We start from the raw sequence: 26,588 nt of genomic DNA on the forward strand, positions 1-26,588 counted from the left end.
ACTTGAAACGTTGGAGTGGCTTGCGAATGTCTGTCGAATGTCTGTCGAATATCAAACTTAAAACTAACTTCACCTAAGTTAAATGTAATTGGTAATGAGATAAAAGTAAATGTAAACATCACCCTCTGCCACATGATAGGGATTGTACAAAACATGCAGTGATATATGTTTGGTCAAATTATGAAGGAACTGCACTTCTTAAGGTTACAGGATGCCATATTTGTCTGTCTGAGGTATGTTGTGGTCCATCCTCTTCCCCCTTATCTACTGATGATGCTGATGCTGATGCTGATGTCATCACCTCCTCCCAGCATCCCTGGCACAGCTGCGCCGCCATTTTCCTCACTTCCATACCGACTGAGGGACGGATTGACGGCGCACCCATCCTCCTGTGTATCCACTCCTCCCTCCCCCCTCTTGTTTCCCACTCTCCTCTCACTGACGCACCGCTGTGCTCGACGCTTAGCCCACCCACCCAGCGCCGCCGCTGCTGAGGCTGAGGCACACTCCCTATCCTCGGCGGATTGTCCATGTATGGATGTGCTGCGGGAAATGATGCTGTAGGTTAACCAAATTCAGGGAGAAAATACGAACTGCTGACTGATATTCAAGAAGGAGGCACCAGAGCATCCTGGCGCCGTTTTGAATGGGCAGGAAATTCACCCTTGTGAGGGTATCGAGTCTGTATTTCTGAGGTAAGACATGACTCCCTTGATATGTTTGTCATGGCACAGAAGCGGCACTGATGTGTGCCTCACTTCGGGGATTTGTGTGTGCTGATTATTTAAAGGCCTTTGTGCGTATGAGAGATGCAGCGTCTGGGTGTTTGGGTTATGATTCAGCTGTTACGAACAGTTGCTTTTAAAATGGAAGATTCCCATTTTATAATGCATATCACGACCCTACTACTCAATAATACAATCACACGAGCTATAAAAGCCTTAAATGTCACATAGGCTGTAATGATGTGCGCTGACCTCTCTGACGCAGTGGTGGATCATTTGGTGTCTGGACTGTGTGTATGTTTACGCGGCCTACCTTTGAGGTGCGGCAGGCAAAGCAAGATGGAGGAGACGATATTTACATGGACAGATATACGCAGCATGTGTAACGCACTCAGATTCTGGAAGAATCCGTGTCCCACAAATTAACCGTGGATTATTTTTATGACCGATCGATGAGTGGATGGATGTGCGCCACGTATTTCAAGCAAATATATATATATAAACATTCCTGATTATTCTTCATTGCCAAAATAAAACTAAGATCAAATCTACCATAAGGGTATGAAAGAGAAAGATCTGGTTTAAGGGAGAATTATGTTAAGGTTGCACTGGAAAACGAAGAGCACATTTAGAGAGGTGTGTTATTTTCTTTTTAGCTGTGAGGTGATACAGATTCATCACCAGGCCTTGAGTCATGGTGGGGATGTTGCCCGACCAATAAGCAGCCATTTTACAGAATAGCTGGGATGCTGATGATCTTCCTGCCAAATAATGGCCCAACCAGTTAGTCGGCATGTTTGAGGAGCTGTGTGTTAATCCTTCGAGATAAACAGTGCCCCGAAGAGTGAGAATATATGATGTGCCCACCTTGAGTCTAACAAGGCTCTGCGCCCAGTATGCAATTACAAGATAACCAGCTGTCAATAAGTCAAAACAAATCTCTATTTGTGGACTATAACTGTATGAAACAGAAGGGTAATGATGAACTGTGGTCCGAGTTGTCAGGTTATGTTGACGTGTTGCTCCTTCCTACCTGTGCAGGTGTCAGGTGCCCATCAGTCGCCACATAGATCCCCAACTCTTCCTCTCACTCGTATACCCACCTCTAACATGGCGGGGGCTTCTGTGAAAGTGGCGGTGAGGGTCCGACCCTTCAACTCCAGGGAGATCGGGAAGGACAGCAAGTGCATCATCCAGATGTCAGGAAACACCACAAGTGAGTTTGACCTCAGCTGGTTGTCAGACTTTCTTAGTTGAAAACTACTCAATGTGAACACCGTTTGAGGTTATGAAAGTTAAATTCTGTTCGTTAAAATGTTTCCCAAACACACCCGTACACTTGTTTTGAGTCTAAAGGATGAATACTGATTTATTTCTCATAGTTCAGTTAAAGTCTAAAATTGTAGAATCTGAAAAAGACCTGCGTTGTTTTACAGAGGTGGTTTAAAGTCTCCTCACCTGTTATCTTCTCACAATTGCTTTTTATTTACATGTTTCAGCTTAACTGTACCAAATAGATTTTTTGCAGTTTCATTCTCTCAGGTTGTTTTCATTTGAACCTGTCTTAACTTAAAATATGTAGTCAAGACATACACGTCCTATCATGTCACAGTGAAACCATTCATGATTCAAAATAGAAATTATAGTCTAATGAGGAGAGTTAAACTTAAAATTCTCATGTGGGGGAATTTGACTCTTTAGTACAACATGAGACATTCTTTGTTCAGCAGTCAAACTTTTAAAATTAAGAATATTTGCCATCATGAGTTCTGAATTTTTCAGTGTGGGAGCGGGAGTAAATGTGCTTTTAGGGAATTGTACAAAAGGTCATTTGACTTTTTATTGGAAAAAAATAAACCAAACAATAATTGTTATTCATAGCAGAGTGCCTTTACATGTTTTCAAATGTATCTATAGTCAAAAAAAGGAATTGTTCCAAACATGAATGGGCCGAAAGCAACATATTATTCTAAATCTAAACTTTGATTATTTGATTTTACACCATCAGATGATAAATGTAAATATATCTAAAGCATTTAATATTACACATCCAAAATCATACAGTTCATTTTGTATAAAGATGTCAAAGCTATAATTCCAAACGTTAATGTTGTCAGTTCTTAAGTTTATAGGAAAAAGATTATAACGCTGTCTTTTTAAGACATTGGATGGACTTAAAATTCTTTCAAAAAGCCGGATCAGCTGACTTTTCCAGTCTGCTAACCTCAGTCACAATGTGTTCATCAATTAAGAGTATTTGATTCAGTGCGCACAAGGTTAGAACAAAAGCATATATAGTTAGAGGTTAAATCCCAGAAAATCAGTGCTCTACTGCTGTTTTAATCATGGCCCTCTGACCTACATTTAGCCAACTTTAGCATTTCACCTCAGTTATTTGTCTCGTGGGTGGCTTTGCCCTGCAGCTGAATAACAGTGGGCAGGGAGGCAAAAGAAACAAAAGCTTCAGTCAGGCCTGAAGCCTGCCAGTGTGTGTAGGACGTAGCGACAGCCGCAGTTCTCCTCTCTCATCATACGAGCTGCAAGACCAAAAAAGGCTTCGTTGTTCTGGTCAAGTCCAGACCCAGGGTCAGCTGATGCAAGTGTGTGTGTGTGTGTGTGTGTGTGTGTGTGTGAAAGAGGGGGTATGTCAGCCTGTTGTGCCTGTCGGTGTTTTTAATGACCTCATTAAAGCGAGGAGATGAATTCTTTCATCGCATACATGTCAAAACTTTGCTGGCTTTGAATGCACGTGTTTACGGCTTTCTCTCCTCTAACATTTGTCATCCACATTGTGATGTTTTTGGTTGAGTGCACATTTTTACAGGGCACTGCTCCAGCTTAAATTCTCCCACAGAGGGAGATACAGTGGATTCAGCTTGCAGTCAAAAGAACAGCTCAGCTCTCATCTCATGCTGATCACACACAACATTCCCTTGCCCCTCCTAAAAAAGATTAGGGGTGCAGTCTCTGTGTCTGGTTAGAGGTGAAATGATTTTAAAGGGAGGCCTTTTTTACCACTGGGGTATCAAATTATTTATCTTTTTTTTCTCCACAGCATATGGTGATAAATTAGATTTAACTACAGAACCAAAAACTGCAGATCTTTTTGCAGAGGATATTTAACAACTCGCAAAAACATGAAGCCAGAGAGAATGAGAGCGATCTGGTTTTAACACTAGAATCGAAAGATTTTTTCCTCCACTCATACTCCACCTCTCCACTATAACTATAATGATATTTTGTTTTGCAAAAAAATCAAAGAATCAAATGCAACTGATCTCATGTCTCCACTAAAAAGACCAAATATTTTTGGTTTTTGGTTTGAAAATATAAGATTGGATATTTTTTGGATTGGATTATTTCATTTACAGTGTAATGCTTGTTATGTTGCCTCCTGTATATCCGGTGATAGACTTTGTTTATGTAGGTTAGTATTATTGTCATATCTACTGTCTACATATTTTGTCTTTTGGTAAAAAAGGTAGTCTAAGAATCACTCGAATTAATGTCTTGTGATTCAGTGCCAATAAATGGCATTCACATGATGAATGTGCATTATTAAACCTTTATTAGACTGAGACTATGGTAGTGGCATAAAAAATGAACAGTGAAGGGCAATTAAGTCATTAATTCCAATTCTTTGTATGACAATGAATTGTCAACATGAGTCCGAAGTAGTAAGAGTTGTTGCCACAAGGAACTGTGGGACAGCATTATCTCCTTCCATTAGATACGGATGTTTCCTCTGCTAAAGGAAACAAAGGAAGCCCTGAAGCTCCTTTCCTCATCATTTAGAGAATTGAAACAACATTTATCATAGCTGCCACCAAGATGCCTCCGGGTGGTTTTTAGCCAACATGGAGCCGAGGTTTCTTGTCATTTTTTAAAAATTTTGTTTTCCTCCATGCTTCATGTTCCCCGTCGTTACCTCTTGTGGATTTTGGACTTTTGAACCGTTCCTGGATTTTGCCTTTTGCCTTCCCCCCTGTCTGTGTTGTTTGTTACTGTGACTGCCTCTCAATATGTAACCTTAACCTGGAGTAAATGCTTGGATTTTTGCACTGCAGATGCTTGGTGTCCACTAGTGTCTTCCTTCCTCAGAAACTGTTAGAGAGGAGGGCAGAGTATTTTTTTTGAGAGAAAAAAAAATACCCACATCATGAAATATGGATGTGCACACAAAAAGTCATATACTTGGTGTTTTTGCGTGTTAGTAATTTATTTTAACGTAGAATAGGAGTAAGAAGATGAAGACTGTGACATAGGACTCATTTGTATGAAAAGATGTAGATTCATAAACTGTAATTGAAACATTTTCACATCCTGCAGCAGCGTAAATAGAAAACAATGCAGGTTATTTGAGTGACTCAACTTGACATGCTTGTAACTGATATGTTTGGTTCTTTTTAGCAATCCTGAACCCAAAACAACCGAAAGAAAACAAAAGCTTCAACTTTGACTTTTCTTACTGGTCACACACCACGGTGAGTTTTACAGCTTTCAGCAAATGAACACGTCTACGGCAGTTATATTAAGTACATTTATAATTCCCTTTATAGCTATTCATGAGTGACAAAGAGATCAACCTTTTTTGGCTCTGAGCATACTGTGTCTCTGTCAATCTTTATTTTTGCTACACTCTGACGGCGCCTGCAGCCGGAGGACATCAACTACGCGTCTCAGGTGCAGGTGTACAAGGACATCGGAGAGGAGATGCTGCTCCACGCCTTTGAAGGCTACAACGTGTGCATATTTGCATATGGCCAGACAGGGGCAGGCAAAAGCTATACCATGATGGGCCGACAGGAACAAGACCAGCAGGGGATCATACCTCTGGTAAAATAGGACACACTTCTGACCGACAATAAAAAAGAGAATTTATTTGCTGTCAACAAAGCTATTTGATCAATCTTTTGAGGTCTTGTGTTGCGAAGATGTGTGACTGCCATGCCTTTGTTTTTTCTAGCTGTGTGAGGACCTTTTCACCAAGATCAGTGACAGCAATAATGACAACAACATGTCTTATTCTGTTGAGGTGAGTTATAACAAACTCTGGACAGGCTACTTTTTGCGTTTTTGCTACTTTTTTGCTCCTGTCTGGTGACTTTTCTCAGTCTAAAGTGCTCAGTTCAGTGGTTTAAATCGCTGTTTTAAACGAGATAAAAACACATATTACAGAGGATTCGCTGAAGTTCTAATGGTGTTATTTTATAATTTTTTCCAAAAACAAATTCACATATTTTGGTCTTCCATGGCTCCAGATGCTTATATCTGGTTTGTAACTCACAAACATGTTTTTTTGTTACTGCCTCCCCCTCTACCCTCAGGTAAGTTACATGGAAATCTACTGTGAGCGCGTGCGTGACCTGCTGAACCCCAAAAACAAGGGAAACCTGCGTGTCAGAGAGCACCCCCTGTTGGGACCCTATGTTGAAGATTTGTCCAAACTGGCTGTCACCTCCTACAATGACATTCAAGACCTGATGGATTCTGGAAACAAGGCCAGGTAACAAAGTTAAACTCAGTTGTAACTATGGAGCAAATTTATCGAAAGCTAGCCTAAGAATGTGTTTTTATCCTTTTTCCTTTCTTTTCAGGACTGTGGCTGCCACCAACATGAACGAGACCAGCAGCCGCTCCCACGCTGTCTTTAACATCATCTTCACACAGAAGAAACACGACATGGACTCAGAAAACACATTAGAAAAGGTTTTGTTACAAAGCCCAGTCCACTCAGAAATTCTCCTTTTCATACTCATTCAGTCAGTCGGGATACAGCAAAGTGTTTCTGTAACTTCACATATGGTTTTGGGTGAATTGTAATTGTGGTGGTAGACGTTCAGTCCTCCTTATAGAGAAAATGTAATATTTTAATAGGTCAGCAAGATAAGTCTGGTGGACCTGGCTGGTAGTGAAAGGGCTGACTCAACTGGAGCCAAAGGAACCAGACTGAAGGTGAGAGGACTCTGTTGTTTCAAGAGTTTTTAATATCCGCGCATCTGAGAAGGGAATTTGTTTGGGAAAGGTATGGGGGCAATAATTAAATTGAAAATATAAATGACTGATTTTCATGTACGTGTTTGTTCAGGAAGGAGCAAACATCAACAAATCTCTGACCACACTGGGGAAAGTTATTTCTGCTTTAGCTGAACTGGTAGGATTTTTACATTTTCCTTAAGACTTATGGCTGGGAATTCTTATTTTGTGTTATCAAATTAACAATTATTTGCATTTCTCTTTAAACTCTTAGGCCTCCATAGTGCCAAACAAGGTTAGTAGGATTGCAGACATATCCCAATTTACAGTAGCAAGCAGGATATATTCTTTGTTGTTCAGTCCACTGAATTCTATGAATATTTTTTTTACTGCATAATCTTGAACAGAACAAGAAAAAGAAGAAGGCGGAGAGTTTCATTCCCTACAGAGATTCAGTTCTGACATGGCTACTGAGAGAGAACTTAGGTTTGAAAACACAGCAAAAATTGCCTTTGTCTTTGCGACTGTAAAATCACTTTCTGTGTTGGTTAATACACTATCTCCCTTTATACATTTTAGGAGGAAACTCTCGCACAGCTATGGTGGCCGCTCTCAGCCCTGCAGATATTAACTATGATGAAACTCTCAGTACTCTCCGGTAAGGAAAATATCATGGAATTTATTTTTAGATTAATTTAACTGGATCTTTTCCACCTGCAATGTATTTTAAAGAGTATGACATCAAAGATCCAGCTGGATCAGTAGATGCACTGATGAGAGTTTGGGTTATTTCCTTCATACCTTTGCACATAATGGGAGGAGAATGGATTAGCTCTTTTCATCAGCTGCTGATCGTACATATCGCCATCAGCTGGTCACGGTTATTCTGACGCGGCTGAGGAACAGTGTTTCGCAGTTCAATGGTTTTCTGACTTTGATGGCCTCCATCCCTCCAGGTATGCTGATCGCGCTAAACAGATCCGCTGCAATGCTGTGATCAACGAGGACCCCAACAACCGCCTGGTGCGTGAGCTGAAAGAGGAGGTGGCTCGTCTCAAAGACCTGCTGTATGCACAGGGCCTGGGAGACATCATAGAGAGTGAGTGTCACACGTGAAAACACAGTCCTCGCAAATCACAGAAAATGCTCATGTAAAAGCACATACTATATATGGAGCTGAGAGCCTCCATGCAGCTTTTTGTTTCTCTCTCTGTACATTGAGTACAGAGTATTGACTTGGAATGAGGGTTTCTCTCACGCACAGTCTGTTTTCTCCTCTGTCCTATCAGCGTATCGCTGCACCGGTCCTGCCATCACGGGTTTGAAATGTGTGTTTGATTCTAGCAAGCCTGCGCTTTGCAACAAAAAGAAAAATACATAAATAAATCTTCCTCCACCACACCAGAGACCAATCTCAAGAGTCAGACGATGGATTGATTTCATAGAAATATGCTGAACATTCAGTGATTTTACAGAGTAACACAAAGATTATCAATAAAGTTACGTCTTGTTGCTGTAATTTTTTTTTTCTGAGGCATTCAGCAAAATGGCTTCCTTTTTTTAACATTAATTCAAACTGCATTCGTAGCACGTTGTTACCCTCTTTATTTTCTTAGGAAATATTCAAACACTTTGGACCCACAGACTGACTTTTTCCTTCTCTTCATTACTGTGGCAGGCAATACGTTGGGCACTCTTTATCAAAATTTGTGTTACTTCAAGTAACTGAGTGAGAAAAAGATGACCCAATGTATAAAAGGCATAACCTTGAAGATTACATTTTGATTTGAATTTTCATTGTGCCAAGCAGCCACTTAACGGATCCTGTGGCTGCTTACGGTTGTTACAAAAATGTTTTCAGAGTGTTTATGAAGCTATGAAATTTTCATCATGCAGCCTTTTTTTTAACAACCACTGTGCGAAAGTATGAGAAAGGATTTAAATACCTCAATTTCTTGGGTTGCCTGACTTTTGCATGGTTCCCTCTTTGTAATTTTCAGTTTATAATTGTTCAAAACAAAAATTATACATTAAACTTGCTCAAAAATGTTGAACATAATATATAACTTTGTACCTTTGGGAGATCAGTCAATCTTGTACCTATTTGATAGCTCACAAAAACAGATTCAGAGGAAGGGTGCTCAGGCATGAAATATGCTTTTGAACTTTTTTTATTTGGAAAATGATTCACTTTAAAAGAAGAAATTGAATGAAGGACGCCATTTTAGATCGCTGTCTTTGCATCCTGGTTCTCTGTGTGTGGAGCAGCTGTTATTTAAGGCTATGCGGCCTGCACTGCAGGAGCTATGCTACCAATGGCTTCTCACACACTCTGTATGGGGTCTATACGCATTGTAGATATGTTTCTATGTTATTTTTGCTTTGTCATACCATTGCTTGCAAGCTCTTTGACTGTGTTTATATGTAGCTCAGCATTGTTGAAAAAATAAGCATCAGCTCTCTTGACATTTTGTGCTGTTTTGAGTTGCTCTTCTCTCACTGCCTGCACTGGCTTTGATGAGCAAAACACCTCTGCTTCCATTATTTCACCCTCTCTTCCTTGTTTTGTACTCCTCTCTGTTGATCCCTTTGTTTTTTTCCTTTTAAATCCATGTCTCTGCGTGTTCCTTTCAATCCCCGATGTCTCTCCTTGAATACCTGCGTCTGTTTGTACCTTCTGTCTTTCCTTCCTTCCTTGCTCTCTTCCATGCACCGCCTCTCTCACTGGCAGACCTGTGCGATTACAAGAACTTTGTGAATAATCGCCAGGCTGTCAATCAAAGGGGTGATCTCTCCACAGTGACCAACACCATGACAGGAATGAGCCCCTCCCCGTCACTCTCTGCCCTGTCCAGTCGTGCCGCTTCCATCAGCAACCTCCATGATCGCATCTTCAGCCCGGCCAGTGAGAAAACAATCGAAAGGCTCAAGGTAAGAAGAATGACGGATGGGAAGGGCTTGGAGGAAAGCACAGATATGGGTCCCGATGAATATGAGAATAGACATAGTCAGCATTATCAGTGTGATTATGGGCTGTTTTTACATATGTGCTTTCTTCACCAACAGGAAACTGAGAAAATCATTGCCGAGCTGAATGAGACGTGGGAAGAGAAGCTGCGTCGTACTGAGGCCATTCGTATGGAGAGGTTTGTCAAGATACTGAACTCTTTGAATCTTTCACCTGAAGTTGACAGTGAATTTATCTCCTCTTGATAATAACCTTCCTGTCCTCTGAGTTTAAACAATTTTAGCTCATTTTGATTCCACACAAAGCTTTTAGGGGTGTGTCTTATTGCTATATAGACTCTTTTACAAAGTAGGAACTTTTTTTTCGCACTATGGATTTAAATAACAGCCTGTTTGCTGGTCAGTCCACCTGTTTGGTTCAGACTGATACAGCAATTGTATGGATTTTCATTAAGTTAGTGGTCTTCCCAGGGTACTTGTTGATAAATTATAGGAAACCTGAAAAATCCACCCACAATTTATATGACAATGTCTTGCCATGAATAACCACAAATATTTATAATATAAAAAAAACTAGAGCCACAATACAAAAGTTTGATTTTCAAAAGTCTCTGTTTCATATGCATTTGTAAAAGATGATGATCCTAACAGAAGAAGTAGAAGAACAAAACTGAACTCACTTTACATTGAATGAATAATGAAAGCAAAAGCTAGTTTATTGCATTCACTATTGAGATGCCAACACAAAGGTAGTTTAAATATGCACGTTGGTAGAGGCTGTATCATTTTAGCATTATCTTTGTTTTTGAAAAACATTAACAAAAATCCTCTTTTGGTTCTAACTCTTTAAAGGGAGGCTCTGCTGGCCGAGATGGGTGTTGCTATGAGAGAGGATGGAGGCACTCTGGGTGTCTTCTCCCCCAAAAAGGTAAGATGCTTGTCCCAAAAAGACAAATATCTTGTATAGAGGATGTGTCTTAATGAGCTAAATGAGGCATTCAACACCTACTTGAAAGCTCTGTCCAAAATAATAATAAAAAAAAAAAACATATTTCCGTTGCAGACCGCTCATCTGGTGAACCTCAATGAAGACCCACTGATGTCCGAGTGTCTGCTGTATTACATCAAAGATGGCATCACCAAGTAAAGTTTGATCCTTTTCTCTTTTTCTCTGTGCTGTTTTCAGTAGTTTTCATCATTTTGATCTTGTCTTCCACCAGGGTCGGCCGCGAAAATGCCAAGACTCGCCAAGACATTGTTCTCAGTGGCCATTTCATTAAAGATGAACACTGCACCTTCAGCAGTACGACCGGCCCTGAGGGAGAAGGTAAAGGCTGACCACCGAAATACCGAAGACATACCGACTCTCATTTAGAATATATTGTGAATATATTGTGATGATTTTGAACCTTTGTCTTGATCAGGATGCATCATCCTTGAGCCATGTGAGGGAGCAGAGACATATGTCAATGGGAAGAGAGTAAGCTCACCCACCGTTCTACGATCTGGTAAGAATAAACCATTCCATTTTTTTCTAAAAAGAAGGAATATATATATAAAAAAGCTATTGTGGCTGAAAGAATAAACAGCATGATATTGGGAGACTCACTGAATTAGAATAGCCTCTAAAGCATGCCAGTTCTTTTGATGAGTCACACTTTTTACAGACATTGGTGGGAGAGGTGATTTTTGACTTTGGAGAAGTTATGCCACATTATGTGTTCATAAACAGTCATTTCATTTTCAAAGTATTTCTATGCTTGTATGCTAACATCAGCTTTAGATAGACAGCATAACATAATACTTTACACTTTCATGCGCCTTTTTAAGGAAACCGTATCATCATGGGGAAGAGCCACGTGTTCCGCTTCAACGACCCAGAGCAGGCTCGTCTGGAGCGAGAAAGGATGCCATGCGCGGAGACGCCAGTGGAGCCCGTTGATTGGGCCTTTGCTCAGAGGGAGCTTCTGGAGAAACAAGGCATCGACATGAAGCAAGAGATGGAGCAGAGGTGCGTGTGGAGGGATGATAATCAAGATGATGATGATGTAGCAATTTACAATATGTTTTCATATTGTACTTTGCATGCTGTTTTTAGACATTTCTGTCGTAATCTTTTCAAATACTTATAAGTTTTATGGCACAATTTATTGGTAATAAGTAAAATGAAATCCTCCAGGCTTCAGGAGCTTGAAGAACAGTACCGTAAAGAAAGAGAAGAAGCCAGTAACCTGCTCGAGCAGCAGAGGCTGGTGAGTGGAAGCTCTATTTGTTAGCAGAAAAAACTGTAACAAGTCATTCCAGTTATGGCCATCGATGCACATCACATGTTCTTTTTTCAGGACTATGAGAGTAAACTGGAGGCCCTTCAAAAACAAGTGGACTCTCGGTACCTGGAGTCACCCGAGGAAGAGGAGGAGCCAGAGGAGGAAGGTGATACTGTTACTTAATACTGTTTGGGACTTACAAAACTGTTATCTCTATATCAGGCTTCTATTTGTAAAACGTTTTCTCACTTCTCACCTGTGTTGCTCTTCAGTGCCGTGGACAATGCGTGAAACTGAACTGGCACTGTGGGCTTTCAGAAAGTGGCGTTTCTACCAGTTCACCTCCCTCAGGGATCTGCTCTGGGGCAATGCCATCTTCCTTAAAGAGGCCAATGCTATTAGTGTGGAGCTGAAGAAGAAGGTTAGTTATTATTATTATTATTATTATTATATGATAAGATATGTTGTTCTACCTGTAGTGTCAAATATAACCTTTATTCTGAAACAATTTGCCTATTTCTGTCTTTCCTGACCTGATTGACTCATATTAGTCTGTATGTTGTCTCTTGATATAATTTAAAAACAAAAAAATCAAGAACTTATTTTTAAGTCAGAATGCAAAATTGCAGGATAATAAGGTTATAGAGTTATAACAGGTGTTATAACAGGTGTGAAGCTGAACATGAGCTGCGCATTGTGAGCTTAACCGCACAAATGACTACAGAATGACTATGTGTAAGAGTAAAAGAGTCCAGGTGCAAATTTGATAGGATGTTGAGCAGGAAAATATCAACAAGAAAACACACAAGCTTTAAATCGTGTTACATCTGTACAGGTACAGTTCCAGTTCGTCCTGTTGACAGATACCCTCTACTCTCCACTGCCTCCTGACCTGCTGCCACCTAGTGTGGCTAAAGACCGGGAGAGGCGACCTTTCCCTCAAACGATTGTCGCTGTCGAAGTGCAAGATCAAAAGAATGGAGCCACACATTACTGGACATTGGAAAAACTCAGGTACCAAAGATTTTGTTGTTCATATAGTAATTGTCTGGCTTGTTGCTCATTTCATAGGCACAGTTGCAGTTATGAATCTGTAATATCATCCAGTGGTTACATCCTTACAAATATGTGCACAAAGCCAACCAGAAATGGATTCCATGTGTTTTCTTTAAATGAAGAACACGTGCATAAATCACTGTCATTTTATACAAACCTCTTCTTGTTGATACTAGTCTGTCACGTGTTGGCTGGACTACAACAATATCATATTAGCTTGGCCAAATAATTCCCTTCATTTGATCCAAAACGCTGCAGCCTCGAGCAGCTGTGAGTACTGACCGGAACCACCAAGAGAGATTGCATTTCTCCAGGGTTGGTCTTTCTACATTGGCTCCCTGTGAGGCTTAGAATAGAATTTGAAATTCTCGTCACACAAAGCCCTCAATGGCCAAGCTCCGACCAGTCTGAAAGATCTTATTGTTCGATGTCACCCAACAAGAACACTTAGCTCTCAGTATGCTGGTCTACTTGTTGTTCCCATAATAACTATAACTTAAACGGGAGGCAGAGCCTTTATTTTTCAGAGACACAGACATCGTTTTTAAAAAGAAGCTTAAAACTCACCTCTTCAAAAGAGCCCATATACAATTCATTGATATGTCTGTAAGTTGCTTGTTTTAACATATCCTTTTATTTTTACGAGTGGTCTTCATATATATATATTCTATTGACATCATTAAAGACGCCTTTTCTCTCTACATCCTTTTTCATTCAATAAATCAGCCAATACTGACTCTCAGGTCATTTTCTCCTCTTTATGGCGCCCCCTGCAGGCAGAGACTGGACCTGATGAGAGAGATGTATGACCGTGCTGCAGAGCTGCCCAGCAGTGCTGTGGAGGATTGCGACCATGCCCTGACGGGGGGCGACCCCTTCTATGACCGCTTCCCCTGGTTCCGTCTGGTTGGCAGGTCTGTTATCAAACAAAATGTATTTTTTTATTTTTTTGTACAATAACAGCTGATTGAAGCCAAAAGCCTGTAATCACTCTCACTCCTCTCGTCAGGGCTTTTGTGTACCTGAGTAACCTGCTGTACCCGGTGCCCCTGGTGCACCGCGTCGCCATCGTCAGTGAGAAGGGAGAGGTGAAAGGTTTCCTCAGAGTGGCTGTGCAGGCCATCTCAGGTACAAAGATTTAACTCTGGCTGTATGGACATTCCATGAAAGTTGTTGGTTTTGAGAAATGGTTGTGACATTTAGGTGTAATATCTTGTTTCATCTCCGTTTAGCTGATGAGGAGGCCCCTGATTACGGCTCTGGAGTGAGGCAGTCAGGCACTGCCAAGATCTCCTTTGAAGACAAACAGTTTGAGAAGGTACTTATACTGAGGAAACTCTGATGTGCTCTCTAAATAAGTCTTTCACATCACACAAAAGTCAAGTGTTGGCACCGAAAGAAGAGGGTTGGAATAACATATATATGTGCACATTGTCTGGTTTTAGTTCCAGACTGAGTCGTGTCCTGGTGGTTTGTCACACTCCAACACCTCCCAGGAGGAGCTGCGAATCGTGGAAGGAGAAGGACAAAATGCTGAGATCGGAATCTCTGCAGATGAAGTCAACAATAACACCTGCACAGGTGAGGGAAGCTCTGTTCAGGGAACTCGACAGCGGGTCGTGCTTTTGGAAGCTTTGGCCAGATAGGATAGAGATTCTGGTTTATGATTATTAAACCTTTACAAGACCTGAGCTCAACATCCAAAATAAAAGAATTACGTTTATCAGAAACCTTTGAGGCATAGTCAGTTCTTCAACTAACATAGATTTGCTTAAAAATAACTTATTTTGTTCAAATATATTAGTGTTTGTCCCTCTATTTTCACTCTGTTACGATGAGGTGAAAAACGTCTGTCGGACATGAATATAGCTCAAAACTGAAATTCTCTGTCCCTGCCTCTCTTCCTTGGTGCGCTGCAGCCACACCAGAGCCACCCCAAAGTCCTGTGAAGAGTTTAGGTCTGGGTCTAGACCTTCCGCTAGAGCTGTCTCCAGAAAAGGCTCTTTCCCATCTGAAGATCGGCAGCACCTTCACTTTCAGAGTCACCGTCTTGCAGGCCTCCAGCATCTCAGCAGAATATGCAGACATCTTCTGTCAGTTCAAGTGAGTTTAAGCATGGCTTCATGGTTTATTGTCCTGGGTGGCTGCTGTGAGTATATCGTACAGATTTTACAATTGTGGCTTTCCACTTGTATTTAAATGCTTTTCTCATAAAAGCTCAAATTAAGTCTGGTATCATTTTCCAACAATATCATGCACGACTTGAATTTTTTTTTTCAGCTTCATTCACCGTCACGATGAAGCTTTCTCCACTGAGCCACTGAAGAACACTGGCAGAGGACCTCCACTGGGCTTCTACCATGTGCAAAATGTAAGCGTTATACAATAAATGAAGTGTTATTATTGATTATTATGATTACTGCTACTGCAGACTTTACTTGCCATATAAACTCTTTACTTTGATACTCAACAGTCATTATGTGGCTGAACATATGCATTGGAATTTTGCTCTGTTAGATCACAGTAGAAGTGACCAAATCCTTCACGGAGTACATCAAGACCCAGCCCATCGTCTTTGAGGTGTTTGGACACTACCAGAAACAGCCCTTCCCTCCACTCTGCAAAGACTTGATCAGGTCAGAGGGAATTTGATCTTTCACTTCCAAAACTCGCTGCAAATTATGATTTGATATGTCAATTTGGAGAGAAAATGCATTCATATAAACCCTTTAAAATTGGAATTTGTTTTCAGTCCGCTCAGACCTTCCAGAAGACAGTTCCCGCGGGTGATGCCATTATCCAAACCAGGTTAGCAGTGATGATGCTTAAAGTATATAAGACGTTGTTTTCATTCCTTCATATCAATATATTTAGTTTATTTTAAAATGTAGATGTATATCTTGCCACTCCTTGAACTCTTATATATAATACATAATTAGTAGCCTCACTTGTAATTTTATTTTGATCAGTTAATGAGTCAATCACTAATAGTTCATAATAGTAATTGGGACTAAGGTCAAGAAAGCAGTGTATTGTAAACAACCCTCATTCATGGTAAACTTCCAGAAACCTCATTAATCTAGCATTTGATTTTTAGTTGTTAAATCTTCTTTCAAGATAAAACAGTATTTATAAATTTTCAGAAAGATCCAGCAACATTTGGTGCTTTTACCTAACTTGGTTTAAATAGGATTACATTTTCAAGACCTACTTATTTTTGATTTAGCTCGGTCTATTTTTCTTTATTTGATTTCTATACATTCTCTTCTTGTTCATTTAGTGCCAGCCACCAAGCTCAGCACGCTGACTCGCTCCACTGCAGGACCTTGTCATGCCAAATACGACCTCATGGCCTTCTTTGAGATCTGTGAGCTGGAAGCAAACGGAGAGTGAGTTCTAACTATTTGTGTTGCCACTTGATTATCATAAAAGCTAAGCATAATGAATATTACATTAATTACAAACAGTAAAAATTGACGAGTAAAACACAAATTAGTGTCCAACATATTGATTATTTCTCTGTTTCCAGCTACATCCCAGCTGTTGTCGACCACAGAGGTGGGATGCCATGCCAGGGAACATTCCTCTTACATCAGGTCTGACCACATCTCTACAAACTACCATCATGTGTCCAGTTAGATATATTTAGACTCTTGTTTTTATCTTTATGACGGAGACAAACAAATTCACTTCCTGTGCTCTGGTGACTCCACAGGGCATTCAGAGAAGGATCACAGTTACGATTGCTCACGAAACAGGAAATGATATTGAGTGGAAAGAAGTAAAGGAGCTGGTTATCGGTGAGTAACGTCTATGTAGTCAGAAATGAGTGGGAAGAAATAGGAATTTAAAATAGCTCCCTTTAAAAAAGGAAAGATCTCATTATGAAAATCATCACAGGTCGTATTCGAAATACAGCAGAGGCCGATGAGACCATCATAGACCCCAACATCCTTTCCCTCAACATTCTGTCCTCTGGATACTTCTGGCCGAAACATGATGACAAGTATGAACTTTGGGCTGGTTTTACATTTACATTTCCCTTTTCTTTTTTTTTTTTTTATACAGTGTTCTTTAATTTGATATAATGTGAGACTTTCTTGTTTTCATTTCACTAACCTGTATCAGATCAGATGCTTTGTTGTCCCCCCCACTAAACATTTTACTAAAAATGACATCTCTGTTTCTTTAAAGCATTTTTCAGTTTGCACGAATCTGCTTGGTCTGCTTATTTTAAACTTTTAACAGCTGCAGTTAAAAGTTTCTAATACGGATATTGCTTCTCTTTTTTTTCTTTATTAATGGCAGCGTGTCCTTGGGAGTTGATCATAGGTATAATGAAAAACATTTTTTTTTCGTTTTTCTTTTGTATCTTTGTATTGTTTTTTCATAAGGAACTGTGCTTGAAGGCTTTTCATGTTGCTACTTTTTTAGCAACCACAGAAATATATGATGCGTTTTGTTTTTCTCACCGTAGAACTTTCTACCGATTTGAGGCGGCATGGGACAGCTCCATGCACAACTCTCTGCTTCTGAACAGAGTTACGCCGTACGGGGAGAAGATCTACATCACCCTCTCTGCTTATTTAGAGGTAAATTCGTGGAATGAAATATTCATAAAGTATCAGCAGAATGGGAAGAACAACAAAAAATAAAAATCCATCTTTTTACTTTTTTACTTCTATTGTGGCTTGAAGAATGTTTGCTAACTGCTGTCACATATTTGTAACATTTTGTTATGACTAGATGGAGAACTGCACTCAGCCAACTGTCATCACCAAAGATTTCTGCATGGTGTTTTACTCCCGTGACACGAAGCTGCCAGCGTCCCGCTCCATCAGAAACCTCTTCAGCACCGGCTGCCTACGGCCATCAGAGAGGTACACAAATGAATGGTTACGCACTGAATCGTTGACTTCTAAAAAGCTGTTTTAGTAAAACTAGAAATTGCTCCTTCTTTGCCCTTGAAATGTTGTCCTTCTCCCTCTTAGTAATCGTGTCACAGGAGTTTATGAACTCACTCTCTGCCACGTTGCTGACAATGGGAGTCCAGGTGATTTAGAATTTAGATAAAAGCCATGAAAATGACAAAAATATGTTGCAATATGTTCTTTTTTTTGGTTTTGATCATCTAAAATCACAGACTGTTTTGTTTCTCTTTATCAGGCATGCAGCGTCGTCGCAGGCGCGTGCTCGATACCTCTGTGGCGTATGTGAGAGGAGAGGAAAACCTGGCTGGATGGAGGCCTCGCAGTGACAGCCTCATCCTCGACCACCAGTGGGAGCTGGAGAAACTCAGCTTACTGCAGGAGGTCAGTCTGCTGCACTGAGGAGATTGTTAAGATGAAGAAATTATTACAATTTGATTTCAGTAGTACATATCATTTTTTGTTGAGGATGGTTAAAAAAAAAGCATTCCCCTTTGAGTTGATAAACCTCCTGAATTGACACGCATGCCATTTAAATGTTCATTTAGTGAAAGCTTATTTTGTTCTTTAAGGTGGAGAAGACAAGGCACTACCTACTGCTGAGGGAGAAGCTGGAGGCAACTCTGCTGGCTGGACAGGAGGCGCTTTACAAGAGCGGCGACATCAGTGACTTTGCAAAGAGCCCCGTCCTCAGCCACAGTCCCGGCTGCAGCCCCGCCCCCGACAGTCCCAACCAGAGGCAGAGGGAGCTGGCTGCTAAGGTGACTGCTGGTGTCTGAGGCCCCCAAAAGGAATTTCCATCTTGTTTTCTTCTGATCAGACACAAATTAATTTTCTGTATTTTTCTTTTTTTTTTTACTGTCCTCTTTCCAGTGTCTTCGTCTGCTGATGCACACCTTCAACAGAGAGTACAGCCAGGTGAGCAGCAGTGCCAGTGAGAGCAAGGTGAGCCCCAGCCTAGGCCCTCTAACCCGACCCATCAATCCCTCTGAATGAAATGTTTGCAGCTGTACCTTACCTGAATATTTAAGCCCTGCATCCCTCCTATCTGATAGCTATCTGCATCTTACATCCATTAATTATTCTTTCATTTGTTTGAGATTCTTCTCATTTTTAAACACATCACCTTATTTCACATGATTTGGTAATATTCAGTTGTCCTAACTTTGTGTATTTTGTCTTTAGAAAAGAGCTGGCAGACCTGGGTTGAATATTATTTTCAAATATTTTTTAGTTTGTTTGAAGCAACTGGATAAAATGTGCCAGATTCTTTTTTCATAGTTGTAATAACTGAATCAATTCTGTCTTCAAAAAGCCATGATCCATAAGTTCTTCCTTTACATAATCTCGTATCCCCTCCTTCTCTCCCTGACCTCATCCCTCACTGTCCCTCCTCTTTGGATGCTGCAAATTCTCCACTAACACCATAACACTGCGTGTTCTCATTAACATGCTAATTAGCGAGGGGCTCTTAGACATGTTAAGGATTTACATCACAGTGGTGGTTCTACAGTACATTTTTAGAAAATGATAAATAGCTGATTGAGTTGTTCTCTGAATGCATGTCTGTGTTGTCCGTGCTTAATTGTTTGCTGGTATGTTTTGTCTCTATCTGTTCTGTCTCTCGTGTGTCCTTGTTATTCTTGTTGCTGTGTGCGTCTGTGTGTGTGTGTGTATGTGTGTGTGCGTGTGTTTAGCTCTCTGAGATATCAGCATCGCTCATGAGAGAATCGTCCTCTTCTGGACTGAGCACGCTCACTCCCTCCTCTACCTGCCCCTCACTGATCGATGGACATTATGACATGCGGTGAGTGAATGTGACCTTTCAGTCATGACTGCATTAGTTGAATACGGCTTTTTATGCTCATGTTTTAGACCGCGTTAAAATTCAGGTTTATTTTATGATCAGTGTGTTAAAAAATGTATTTTTCTTAAATGCGATTATCGCTCATTGTAATTAAGTGATACTATATATCATAATGACATCACTTTTTTGATAGGGAGCTGAGTAATGGATATATCATCATTTCCGTTTAATCATTTTAGACGTGTCTATTGGTCTTTACACCATATGATATTTTAGTTATAGATAAAGCTAAACAGAATTTTGAAAATTGATGACTCCATTCAGAACTTAAACATTAAAATCATACGTAATAAACATAATATGTTGTTTCTCACAAAACTGAACCAGAAGAACATGTTCTAGTTTTGTTATTTCTAATGTAATTAACTTTTTTTTTTTTTACTAATGTAAGTGGATTTACATAATTTCAGACTGATTATTCTAATATTTGGTTACTGTCCTAGAATGAAATGCTATGTTCGAGAAGCTAAGATATTCCGAAATGAAAATGAGGAAAAAATGGGGTTTAAACCTCTCTTTGCAGTGAGTCGTAATGTTGAACATGCTGTTTTTTGTTGTGAAGACTCACTGACCCTAGTTCAGGAGCATCCTCACCAGACCTGGATCCGTTCAGCCCCGTGGACAGAAAGAAAACTCTCAGAGGATACACCTTTGTTCCTGACATACAGGAAATCCGTGTCAGGTCAGATCACGCAACATGTTGGTTCTGATTAACAATGAATGAAAATGTTGACATTTTGTCTACTAAAGTGGATAATGTGATGTTTTCAAACGGAATTTTAAAAGAGGCTGATGGCCATTTCTTATTAATTCAGTGTCAAAAAGCCATGAAATTACCAGGCACCATCACATCTTCAACATCTTTTAAAAAAATCTTACATTGTTGGACTTTCTATGTAATCAGTCTCTTATGATTTCAAACATGTTATCCTTCGCAGGTTAGTTGTGTTTACAAGTGATTTCTTTTGCAGTCCCATTGTGTCAAAGAAGGGCTACCTGCACTTCTTGGAGCCCCACACCAGCGGCTGGGTGAGGCGTTACGTGGAGGTGCGCAGGCCCTACGTCTACCTGTACCGCAGCGAGAGGGACAGCGTGGAGAGAGCTGTAATCAACCTGTCGTCTGCTAAGGTGGAATACAGTGAAGACAAACAGACATTACTGCGGGTATGAGCAAACATCAGTTCACGAGTGAAACTCACTGCTGAATATACTGTATTTACAAATGTGTATAAGCATGAACTTTGGTAACCTCTGCAAATTTCATGTCTTCAGACTCCAAACACATTTGCTGTGTGCACTGAGCATCGTGGGATACTGCTGCAGGCCTCCAATGACAAAGAGATGCATGACTGGCTGTACGCTTTTAACCCTCTGCTAGCTGGCACCATCAGGTGGGGGAGACACTTTAAACACTTTAAACAGAACATACGCCTTAAAACATCCAAAAAGTTTTCAGAAGTTTTTCCAAAATGTAACTATTTTCTGGGAATCAGCAGGTGCTTTTATAGGCTGCACTGATTTCTGTATGAAATTGCATAGTTTTAATGAAGAAAATAAGTAACCTGTAAAAAGAACTAAATGTACCGTTTCAGCTTATATTACCTCTCCATTTCACAAATGTTTGATCTCCTCTCAGGTCAAAGCTCTCCAGGAGAAAGTCGATCCAGTCGGTCCCATCAGCTCAGAGGATGTGAAAGGTGAAGCATTCTGGTGGAAAACAACATACAGTACAATCTTAAAGCTCAGCTCAGCATCCTGCTCTGATGAACAAAAACTATATAACAAAGATATCCTTCTATGTGATTACTGCCCCTGATCGCTCCTTCGAGAACCCATCAAAACCCATCCCTGGTCTGTTTTTGCAGTCACTTCCGCAAACCCTGCATGGTGTGCATCCTCTCACCTTTAGATGCATTCATAAGAGAAACTAACCACTCCAACCTATTAATTTATTTCCTTCTGCTGGGCATTGGGACTAGTTCTGATTAGTTTTCTTGTACATGTAGAAACATTTGATCTGTGAAGCTACTAATTCCCTGTAAAAAGATAGTATGTGGCTATTATGTATCATTAATGAAATTAAGTCCCAGTAGTAAACCAAACACTAACTATTACTTGTGTCGGGAGAAGAGCAAAGGGAAAACATCCAACTGGATGTTTCTCTGTGTTAAGTGCAGGTATGATAGCTCGTATGCATCCACCATTTGTATAATGTACATTACCTCAATTTGAATTGGCTTGTTGCTCTACAGCATTGTGTTTCACTGCAGAGGTTTTAGATAGCAAAGAGAATAATAGCAAGTAGTCATCATTTTAACACAGAAGTAGCATAAGAAAAGGTTTGGGCAAATGGATAAGCTGTTGTCCCTTTGTCTTTAAAAAAAAACAAAACAGTTGAGTGTGTTGACTCAAATAAGGCAGAATAGTTCACTGTATGTAGAGATAAATTATGTCCTTGACTTGTCCTTGGTATGCTTTTTGTCCCCCCAACATATTCCCTTGTTGGTATATCCATGAAGGAAAATGTATTATTGCTTTTGTATGTTCTCCACATTGTAATTTATTTGTGACAAAACCACTGACAATTTTGTTTCATGGCACTTTAATGTATTTATTGATTTCATGTATGATTTACTGTTATTTTTACCAAAGCACTGTTTTCCAATTTGAATTGTTTTAGTCATATTCTATTGCAGGTAGCAGGTAGTTCTAAGGTTTAAATGCATAGTTTGACAATTGCCAACAAGTCCACTTACACTTAAATTGACCTATGGTATTTTATATGACAAACTGTTTTAATTGTATAGCAAACAAGCACTTATTCTGCTGGTTACACACCATGTAGCTAAAATCGAAAGGACAACGCTGTATCTGACTGTGGACCTGTAATTGGTTGAGGGTAATTGCTTTGAATGGACCACAGCGTTATTCATGCACCAGATAGTGCCTCCCTTTCTTCAACTCTTCTTAGTTTCTCCCGCCTTCATCGTCTTACTCACTGACACTAAAGTTAGCTCCTAGTGTCCAAGATTAAGCTTTTATGGAGAATAATATGAAACGCTATTGATCTTTTTTTGGTTTTGATTATCATTTCAAGATTTTGGAGAGTGAATATTATCAGCCATCTTCTATAGTATGTTATTGCCTGTAATAGCGCAGTACAGCGTATATCTCAAAATGTAAATGTTACATTTATCAACAATGTTTCCCTTAGCTTTTGTGCTGTTGCTGCTTTGACAGCCTGATGCTCGTGTCAGAACCCAGCGCAGTATGCTTAGCTTGCTTTTGTTGTGACTGTCATGTCAAGAGCTGGTTTATTGTTACTTTGATCTGTATACATTATACCAAGATGGCCCCAAATGTTGCTTTCAACGCAATATATCAGTATAAGATCAAATCTGGTGTTGGGGATGGGGAGGGGGAAACAGTGTTAGCAACTGCAATAGCATGCCATATGATTAGGTGGACATAGGAAAAAAAAGAAAAAAGAAAAAAAGGCATGGTCAGCCAGCCAGTCAGCCTTTTCAGTTGTGTGTGTGTGTGTGTTTTTTTAGATTTTTTTTTTAGTTTGACTTGTAATGACCTGCTTGTTAGCAAACTAACTTGCGGTCAGTAAACAGAAAGCTTTTAGGACTCTGTGTGCCACAGGCCAACCAACCTGTTGAGCAATACAGAGTAAGACAGTGAATGTTCGTAGAAAAGCTATACCTAAGTGTTTGTATTTTACATTAAACAATAATTTTGTTGCTACTGTTATCAAGAAGATATAAAGGAGTTACTAAGATAATCCCCAAAAGCTTTTGGGTCATCTTGATATAATCACCCTAATTTAGACAAATTCTTAAAGACATGTTGTGTGCTGTATGTTTGCTGGTACAGAAGTTTTATTCATAAAGTTTTAAAGCATACTTATATTCTGTGACTATATTGCACTTATGCACATAATATCTTTATTTAATATGATTTTGTATTCCGATGATTTTTTAAAGACTATCATGGCCCTGTAGTTAAAGAGACGTAATATAAAGCCCCTTTCACTTAAACAGTCAAAGCACCACCACTCCATCAAATTGCATTGACCTTTCAGTTTACAACTGGCAGATGACTTGCAATGCTTCCAGCCCTAACAGTTCAAGGACGTCATGTTAAATACTCTTTGTGAGTCGCTTTTAGTGTATTGGTCAGTAATAGTTGGAAAGGCACACGAGTTGATTGTTTTCATATTTGGCTTGCTTTTAACTGTCATAGCTGTGGATCAAAGCATGCAGGTCCACTTTTCTTCTGCTAAACCCCGTCCCTCTCTCCTGCCTTACTGCTTGCTAATGACAACAGCTTTCCACTCCTAAAGTGCTGCTTGTAAAGTATTGTCATTCATGATCCTTGTAATGATTAACTGGAAACCTTCCTCTTGGCTCTGTCTTGTATATAAATGGAGATTTTTGTGTTGGGTCTCAGCACACAGATGATATTAACTCTCTTTTCCTGTTTACCACGATAATTAGGAATAACTGACCGACTGCTTTGTCAAGTATCACCACAGAGTAAAGAGTGCTGATCAGGGATCAGTTTTGCACACCTTTGCTCAGTGTGCTTGATGTCTTTTTGTTGGACCTGGGGAATTATTCCAGATCTGTTCTCTTGCTCAAAGCTGCTTGACTCAAGCAGACAGGTCTCAGCCTGCGATAAAGTCTTAATCTCAGTGCTCATGTTTATCTTTTGAGTGTTCTGGAGTTCTTTCTCATATCTGTGGACACATAACAAAAGTTGTTAAGAAAAAACAAGGTGAATAAATAAATGAGTGTTGAAACTTATGCAACATCTGTATGTGGTACGTTTGTTTGTTGCCAGTATATGGTTTGCTTTCATACATTTACAACAACCACGTTCTCAATACAATTTCATTGAATGTATGTGTGTGTCTGTGTGTGTGTGTGTGTGTGTGTGTGTGTGTGTGTGGAGTTTCCCAGAGATCCATTTCTGGTCCTCTGCAATCAACTTTGTCCCCTTGAGCTACATTGCCCAGATGAACTGTACAGTAGGAGATCATGATTATGCTAATAAAAAGTCATTATTTATATCTCTGTCCTCTAGAATCCACTGCCTGTTTAAGTCTTTAATTAAATAACCGTCTTATATTTTTCTGTAAGCCCATAACAACAAAACTGAGATTGCTGTGGTTTGTTTTTAAAGACTGAAAATACTCCATATTACTATCTATGTTTTTTTTTTACCATTATACACTAAACTTGACATATAAGCTAAAAAGAAATGTGAAGAAAACACAATCTCAAACAGCACAAATGACTTGTCTTATGGTTCGCTCTGAAAATGACTTATAAATACATTTTGATTGCATTTACATGTGCACCAGTATCCTGATCATGATTGGATATTTGATATGTCCTGGTTATTTATTGCACATTTAAACATCTAATAACTGGGATGCAATGGCATATAAACTCCATATCCAGATTTCTGAATATCCTCTGCTGGTAGATAGCTGTACCAAATTCGCTAAGATTATAATATAGAATTTTTTTTGACATAGCTGTATGCACATGATTAGAAACCAGAAACCATTTACAGGACTGTAGATACATTGATATGAAAGGTTTCACAAGTTCCAAATATACAACTGCGTAAGACTCAACTCTGAGATATTTATATCAAAGAAAAATCTCTCAAATGTTACTTTTACAGTTGTAGCAAAGCTTGTTCCAATCCACAATACCTCATTTTAGTCAGATCCCTAATATCATATTGATATAAAAAACAACATAATCCAACAGAAATAGATTCTAAGTTTCTCAAACTGAAAAAGTTGCTTTCCTTCAGTCTTGCTTCAAATCACGCATTTTATTCTTAGTTTCTTTTTTTTTTGTACATAGAATTAACATTAAAAAAAGGCAAACAAACCTGGTAAGGCATTTATCTTTAATTAACTTCTGTGGTAAACTCTCAACAGGACATTGTTTGTGCAGACAGAGCAACGTGGTTAATGGATAATGCTCTTTTCATTTCTGTTGCGTAACAGTTTGTACTTTTGCTCGAGGTGAACACACGTGCCAGCCTGTGTGAGGCTGCGTATGGGCAGCCTTCCATTATTGATTATGTACTCACCATGTTCTCCAGCACAGCAGCGCCAGTCAGACTAATGCCCTATTAACAGAGGCAGGAATAGGCTACTGGACTCGACACAAGAGCCCTGGACCGAGTCAGGGGCCGTCACCTCTCATGTTTCTCTTTCCGTAATGGCCTGTACATTTCCCTCAGCATGTATGTACTGTCGCTTTGAAGAGAGCACAACACATCTCTTATAAAGTTTAAAGACAGCAGTTGACAAAGTTTCATTGTCACTCCGAAAATAGTTTTGGACAAGAAATCAAATGATGACCAGAAGTAGTGAGACAGGAAACATCATGAAAAAAAGTTCAACGAAATACTTACCAAAATTTACAAAACTATTTGTGTGATTGTTCACAGAAGTCTATATATTTTTAAGTTAGTCTGTTACATTGTCCCCATATCTGGAAAAGAAAAAGTGAATGAGTAACAATTTACCTAAAGTTCTAGGAAAAATACCTTAGCCTCAGATAGCTAGCCTAGTCTAGCAAGAAAACAAGTGAAGTTGGTTTCGAATTAAGTTAGTTTTAAATAAGTTCTAAGTGAGCAGTTACAAAACTTGGTTGCTTTTAAGTTAAAATTCAGCAGAAGATATTTTGACCAGTTACAAAATGGTGGCCTTAGCTGTCAGTTCAGACCTTCGCACACAATCTATGTATTTGTTTTCCGATATTGTTCC

At 39.6% G+C, this 26,588-nt stretch overlaps 1 protein-coding gene across 4 annotated transcripts; it reads left to right on the forward strand.

Annotated features, from left to right (window-relative positions):
* Nucleotides 1-360: 360 nt before the first annotated feature.
* kif1ab (kinesin family member 1Ab) lies at nucleotides 361-24,597 on the forward strand. 4 transcript variants are annotated; one of them, XM_075483410.1, is made up of 49 exons: nucleotides 361-695; nucleotides 1,767-1,941; nucleotides 5,136-5,209; nucleotides 5,382-5,561; nucleotides 5,692-5,760; nucleotides 6,053-6,231; nucleotides 6,323-6,434; nucleotides 6,603-6,680; nucleotides 6,814-6,879; nucleotides 6,976-6,996; nucleotides 7,109-7,187; nucleotides 7,281-7,359; nucleotides 7,658-7,800; nucleotides 7,991-8,029; nucleotides 9,502-9,632; nucleotides 9,768-9,847; nucleotides 10,521-10,596; nucleotides 10,732-10,811; nucleotides 10,889-10,995; nucleotides 11,093-11,176; nucleotides 11,499-11,679; nucleotides 11,848-11,920; nucleotides 12,011-12,101; nucleotides 12,208-12,356; nucleotides 12,771-12,949; nucleotides 13,768-13,905; nucleotides 14,001-14,119; nucleotides 14,224-14,309; nucleotides 14,437-14,572; nucleotides 14,911-15,094; nucleotides 15,272-15,362; nucleotides 15,509-15,627; nucleotides 15,744-15,799; nucleotides 16,272-16,380; nucleotides 16,521-16,587; nucleotides 16,707-16,791; nucleotides 16,892-16,997; nucleotides 17,300-17,323; nucleotides 17,469-17,583; nucleotides 17,738-17,871; nucleotides 17,983-18,044; nucleotides 18,158-18,303; nucleotides 18,492-18,680; nucleotides 18,793-18,864; nucleotides 19,617-19,726; nucleotides 20,349-20,468; nucleotides 20,758-20,950; nucleotides 21,059-21,177; nucleotides 21,423-24,597. In XM_075483410.1, the coding sequence occupies exons 2-49, from the start codon at nucleotides 1,836-1,838 to the stop codon at nucleotides 21,478-21,480; spliced, it is 5,094 nt and encodes a 1,697-aa protein (XP_075339525.1). In that variant the 5' UTR covers nucleotides 361-695; nucleotides 1,767-1,835; the 3' UTR covers nucleotides 21,481-24,597. The 4 variants fall into 4 exon arrangements, with proteins under 4 accessions (XP_075339525.1, XP_075339526.1, XP_075339527.1 ...); XM_075483411.1 differs by lacking the exon at nucleotides 17,300-17,323; XM_075483412.1 differs by lacking the exon at nucleotides 7,991-8,029.
* The last annotated feature ends 1,991 nt before the right edge of the window (nucleotides 24,598-26,588 follow it).

The sequence above is a fragment of the Odontesthes bonariensis genome, chromosome 14, assembly GCF_027942865.1.
Source record: "Odontesthes bonariensis isolate fOdoBon6 chromosome 14, fOdoBon6.hap1, whole genome shotgun sequence".
NCBI classification, from domain to species: domain Eukaryota; kingdom Metazoa; phylum Chordata; class Actinopteri; order Atheriniformes; family Atherinopsidae; genus Odontesthes; species Odontesthes bonariensis.